The sequence below is a fragment of the Pungitius pungitius genome, chromosome 8 (genome assembly GCF_949316345.1).
Source record: "Pungitius pungitius chromosome 8, fPunPun2.1, whole genome shotgun sequence".
NCBI classification, from domain to species: domain Eukaryota; kingdom Metazoa; phylum Chordata; class Actinopteri; order Perciformes; family Gasterosteidae; genus Pungitius; species Pungitius pungitius.
Genome location: NC_084907.1, coordinates 15746320 through 15752319, shown reverse-complemented (window position 1 = coordinate 15752319; position 6000 = coordinate 15746320). Strand labels below are relative to the sequence as shown.

The 6000-nt window shown below is 42.9% G+C and overlaps 1 protein-coding gene across 1 annotated transcript; it reads right to left on the bottom strand.

The window, feature by feature from the left end:
• Positions 1-1593: 1593 nt before the first annotated feature.
• Positions 1594-4665, bottom strand: il10 (interleukin 10). Its single transcript, XM_037448443.2, has 5 exons — positions 3812-4665; positions 3574-3633; positions 3292-3456; positions 2631-2693; positions 1594-2539 (listed from the first exon to the last, which is right to left on the bottom strand). The coding sequence occupies exons 1-5, from the start codon at positions 3974-3976 to the stop codon at positions 2429-2431; spliced, it is 564 nt and encodes a 187-aa protein (XP_037304340.2). The 5' UTR covers positions 3977-4665; the 3' UTR covers positions 1594-2428.
• Between the last annotated feature and the right edge of the window lie 1335 nt (positions 4666-6000).

Genomic DNA, 6000 nt, shown 5'->3' with positions numbered 1-6000 from the left:
CGCTTTCTGGTTATCATTCTCCCCAAAGCAGTCATGCTATTTAAATTAATTAAATTATTATTATTAAATGAATATGGTAATAAAGCATTTCTCCCACTTGATGATGGAGGACAACTTGACTACTAGTTACACGTGTGTTGGTGGTCCTGAGTCGTCCCGGGAACGACAGAATGCAATCAAGGTCACGTGCACAGAATGATCAATGTTAAAAATGTATAACACGGTCAATGCATAAAACAAATGATTCAAACATTGACCGTAGTAAGGCCGGACTCGTGCAGGGACAACCACCATCCACAGGAAGCTGGGGAGGGAAAGCGAACTGACTGACGTCCTCGTCTGTGGGTGCACACTCAACCCGGGACCAGCTTGTATCTTACTTGGTTGCGTGAGTTACTTCTGGAATATACACATTTGCGTAGCCAAACAGTCTGGCGTATTGAGTCAACAGACATTTGCCAACACCGGGGTGTTCAGGGCGTCTTCCCGCAAACGGAGAGCCGCGTTCTCTCGAAGCGCGATGCAGCCGTAGGCATTCGGCTTCCAATCTGAGTGTGACGAAACCCACAGTCATCTCTCCGTCTCTCAGGTAAGCGAGAAAGGGGTTAAATGGGTAAACAGGGGAGTCCCTCACGATGGATGTTAATCCTGTGGCCGTTGTACCACTCACCCCACGACACCCACACCCACCCCCCCACCTGTAACCCACTGTTAACTGACCTGTTGCTACACCGTGGTGTAAGAAGGTTAGAGGTACGTGCAGTCCATCCATCTTCTGAAATAATCACATTTTCATTGAGTTTAACGGGAACTTTATTTAGTTCACAAAATGAAAAGAAGTGATGCACTATAGTCTTGGCATCAACACCCACCCTGCCGCCCCCCCCCCCCCCTAAGAATTTAATTACGGTGTACACACATGAACGTGACATGTGACAAAATGTGTAGGATAGAGACTTCCCAGCTGAGGCGGTTAGACGTGTTGCACTTCTTTGAAGTGGCATTGCCCTCTTGATTCACACACACACAGCTGAGTAGTTTGAATTGCTCCAGTCAAGATGTCAAACCACATTGAATCGTAGCTTTTCAGACATGATGAAATGGAAAGTCATTTCCTAGTCACTATTACAAAAGTTGCTTATATTTCATGTTTTGGAAATCTGATTATTACTGTAAAGTACAGCTCAAGGAGCCTGTTAGGGCTATTGTGGTTGAGTTTTTTTTTTTTTCCTAGTTATTAAAAACATGCTTTTCTGAAACTCCCTTTTCAATTGGTTCGTTATTATGAATACACACGAGAAGAAACTGAAGGAAAAGGTCACGCCATGCTATTTGATCCTCTCTACAGAATTGTATTTTCTTCTTTATTTGTGGGCCTGAAAATCTCTTTAGCTCTTTGTCAGAAACACAAAAGGGTCTGTTTCTGGAATACAACACCAATTAATGTAATCCACCCTTAAAGAAATGCAATTAACATGTCGCAATAACATCATGCTCTTGCAGACCATTCAATGAATAATATCTTTACGTGCGGTGATTGCGGCAATGATATACTATTCAAATCATCCCACGTTGACGAAGCAAGTGACATGTCATTATAGTAGTTTCAATGCAGAGGCCTTAGTCAGGTAAGGAATCTTTGTTTTGTAGTCTGAGTAATGCGTAATGAGTAAAGTACGCACATTCAAATGTTTTTAAAGGATGTTTTTGTGGCTAAAAGATACTATCTATGTATTACACCCTCCTAAAAAACCGTTAAAAAAGACAATAAATAAGTACATGCAGGGCTGCTATTTCCCCCTGTCTGCTATATATTCTGTCTTACAATGTATCTGACTAATGGCTATGATGGCTTTTGCACGTGTGTGCGTGTGCGTGCATGTTTGCGTTTGCGTGCCGCGATGGTGAGACTGGCTAGTTACAGTTTCGGTAAGTCAAGATGCAGCAGTGCTGCTGCTGGTAAGTGATGTATATGGGTCACGTTTGAGGTTAGTGAATCCTCTTTTTGAGTTTACACTCAAGTCGTTCCCCAGATATAGTGTGCAAAACTGCAGGGTGTGATGTTTAGTGCTACCCATTTCTAATAAACGGCATGCTTAACAGTATCCTCTTCTCAAATAGTCCTTTATTCATTGGCATCAAGACATTAGTCATAAATACAAAAATACATATACACAATACAAATAAATATCACAGCTCAAGCAACACAGTTTGGATTCTAACTGCATGTGTGGGACTCAATATGGTCTTAAAACAGAAACTTGTCCTCAGGACAAAAACGAGAGTCTCAGAATAACAAAGACATTAAGTTCAGCAGGCAGCAATATCATCTGACAAAACTATGGTGAAAACAATGGATTGAATGACAAAGAGTATTCTGTTTGCTTGCGAAGATGAGGGTGATATTTCGATGAAGGTCAGCCGGTCGTCAAACAGTGGCCACTGGGTTTCTGTGCCTCTGAGAGGCCAGATAAGTCTCAATGTAGTTAAGCAGCAGATCGATCTCCCCCATGGCCTTGTACGGACCTTTACTCTCCATCTGCAGAAAAACATGGAGTTCTGTTATTTAATTGTCCAAATACAGCAATGCACACATGATAACCCCCAACACAATTAAACAGGACACTCACTTGGTTGTAAGTAGAGTTTAAATGGTTGATGTCAAACGGTTTGACGCAGGAGAAGTACTTTCTCTAAAGGGAAACAATACAAAGAGGATGTTATGAACATTTCCTGAATTCGACTCCCACCCACCACGTGCACAGAGCACGTATCTAATGGGTAGCGTGCCATCGCGATCCTTTGCTGCTTAGTAAGACCTCGGTGATGCACCGTTCTGCAAGCCGCTGCAGTTTAAGAATCGCTGACTAATGAATTCGTAAGAGCCGCAATTCTTCCCCTTTTCGTCACGATCAGCCATATTGGACTTTTGGGACGAAGTCCAAACCAGGAAGTTGGCTTTTGATGGCGCGTCTGCGGTGCACACATACGTTTGTGACAAATGATGGTTAAGTAATCACGTGTTGTTGCATCTTCCTTCGATCAATTGCGCAACTTGTTTGGGTGCAAATTGAAGCAAACACATCATCGTTTAATACATTTCACGCAGCCTTTGCACAGCATTAATAGAAAATCCCTCTTCTGTTTACATCAGGTTTGCTGCATTTCTAATCTCGGACTCCTCAATAATCCCGTTTCTCACACGCGCGCTTTGTTTTGTTTGCGCGTGTTTACATCCTAAAAAAAAAAAAAAAAACTCGTGACGCAGTGACGCGTGTGACGGACACTCACGCAGGTGAAGACATCTCTCTTGAGCCCGTCGAAGATTTGCTGAATGGACTCCATGTGCGGCTGTAAGTCCTGGGTGTCCTCGGTCACTCCGGCTATGGCTGTCGGTAGGACCCAGGTCAGATAGAAGTCCAGGATGCTGTCCACGGTGTGGCACGCGAACGGGCTCTGGAGGAGGGAGGAGAGCGCCCAAGCCGGTTATGCGATGTCCTGCAGCGCGATGGTTAAAACCTAAGAAGCGCATTTTTTGGGGGTGGGGGTGCAAGAGTTCAAACGGCCGCCTACTTTAAAGGAGTCCTCCGCGCTCTGGTCCAGCAGGGTTGTGTCCAAGTCATCGTTTGCCTCCTGTCAACAACGAAGGTCAGAGGGACAGTCAGCAGCAGCAGCAGCAGCAGCAGCAGAGGCAAGCAGACACATGTGAGAAGGTGCAGCATCACCCCGGAGACTCACACTACCGCGTGCGGGATCAATCGCAAATGACGCTGCGCGAACTTTCCCGAGTGGATGTTGTGCTTTTACTCACAAAGAAATCTCGGATCCGTGAATAGTCCTGCCTGAGCTTCTTCAGCCTGACAGGGAAGCCCTCCACGAAACGACAGCACCGGTTGTTACACACGGGACTGCACCGGGCGCTGCCGAGGAGGGACGAGAGCACCAGGGCGCACAGCAGCAGGGAGCGAGGGGTCATGCTGGGTCTTTGGAGGCGGAGAGCGGGCCCTCGGGACGGAAGATGCTGCGAGGCTCGACTGGACGTGGGTGCAGTTTTCTGTTACTTGGTGGGATGTTCCTGAAGAGCCCAGGAGAGAGGTGCATATACTCGGTCTCATTTCTTGCCTTAATTTATAGCAAAATCGATTGGACTGATGACGAGGAGTAATGCCGGGAATGGAGAAGGGGGGTGGGGGGTTGTTGGGGTTCCTCGAATATTTCACAACGGGGATCCTCCTCCTATGTCATTGAGAGCCAGAAATAATGTGAGACCGCAGTATGAGCAATTTGTGCTGTGTCAAATAATGACCGAAACTATAATCATGTTAAATTACACATTACGTTTTCAGTTGACTATGATTACAATATAACCCCCATATTTATACAAATATCTTAATATACATCAATTGTCTGAATCTAAATCATTTTTTGAGGACATATGACATATATGTATGTCAAATAACACCGATGTTAAGGCGTGTGACATGTGACATGAATCATTGGTCTTTAAGTCTTGGAATTCTTTCTCTTTGGTAGGGTTTCATATGTATGGATATATATTTGTATGTATGTATGTAATTATACATGTATATAAACACTTCTAAAAGGAGAAGTGTTTGGGGTCTTTTGCAGGTTCTTTTTCTTCAGTACTTTTTCTCTATTCTGGAATGCCCATTTATTCTTGACATACGTTTTTTTGCATTTTCGAATTACACTTTTGCGAGGTGACTTATGTTGGGCAACATTGGTATTCTAAAAACTGCTGCTAGGAAAATCTGGTGTTTATCAATTAGACTGACACCCATCATTGGGTTGATTTAAGCTGGCTAATAGGGCATTTGAACGGGGCCCTGCATTGGCCATAAAAATGAGATTTTTCTTAATTGAAAAGTAAACTAGTGTTTCCCCTACTGTTTAAAAAATGTGGGATGAATATTGTTGAAATATGTTGTTATGCATAACATTTTATTGAAATGATTTGTCATGACGAATGTGCACACCTTTCTTTTATTTTATTGTTTTAAGCTATAGATATATCTTATATACAAATTCACGTTGAAATAATATTAGTCAGCAATAAAACGGTTTATGGGAAACCCCTGTGACTTGCACCCTGACTGTGTGTGTGTGTGTGTGTGTGTGTGTGAGAGAGTGTGTGAGGATGCAGCTCTGTATTCAGCAATGAGTTATTTTACGACTTGTGGTTGCCGTCGCATTTCAAATGTTCTGCCCGCTCTACACTTCTTACACTTGCGGCATTGTTTATGTGCATGGGAGAGTGTTTATGAGTCGGTTATTAAGTCATATCGATGTACACATTTCTGTCAGTTTTTTGTCTTCCCTGCACACAACTCATAATTAAACCCAGCATACCGATGTGAACTTAACTGCTGATGAAACAAATTTCAACCACAATCCTTGGGGTTTTAGACAGCTGTGTAGGCCTATTGAAGACTATTATTACCATGATTTGTGTAGCTAAGTACGGCGTATTATCAGTTGTCACCATCATGAGATATTTTTCCGTAACAACTTGTTTCCTAGTCGTAAAAAAAATAAAGCAAATACATATTTTAGCAAAGTGTCTGCAGCGCTGCAATTATTTTTATTTTCATTATTACCACTAAGATGAAAAAAGTAAACTTTCCTAGAAATGAGTGGATCTCAAAGTACTTATTCGATACTAATACTCATTTTTAAGTCGTAATCCTGTGAGTTTGACAATGTGTTGACCCTTTGGAGGCTTCATGATCTGCCATTCAATGCTCTCACCACATATAAAAAGTCAGCAATATTTCTTGCCTTGAACACGGAGTAAGAGGCAACAGAACAATGTGTGCTTCTGTGATGATCTGGTGATGTGGTGAAGGTGTCGCTTTGTTCTTTTTTTTCTTTTCTTTTTTTTTCTTTTCGGATTTTGTCACTATCCGCCGGTCCCATGCGATCTGCTGTCAGCAATACTGCAGCACATTACCTGAAATCTACCGTCCTTTATCATATCCA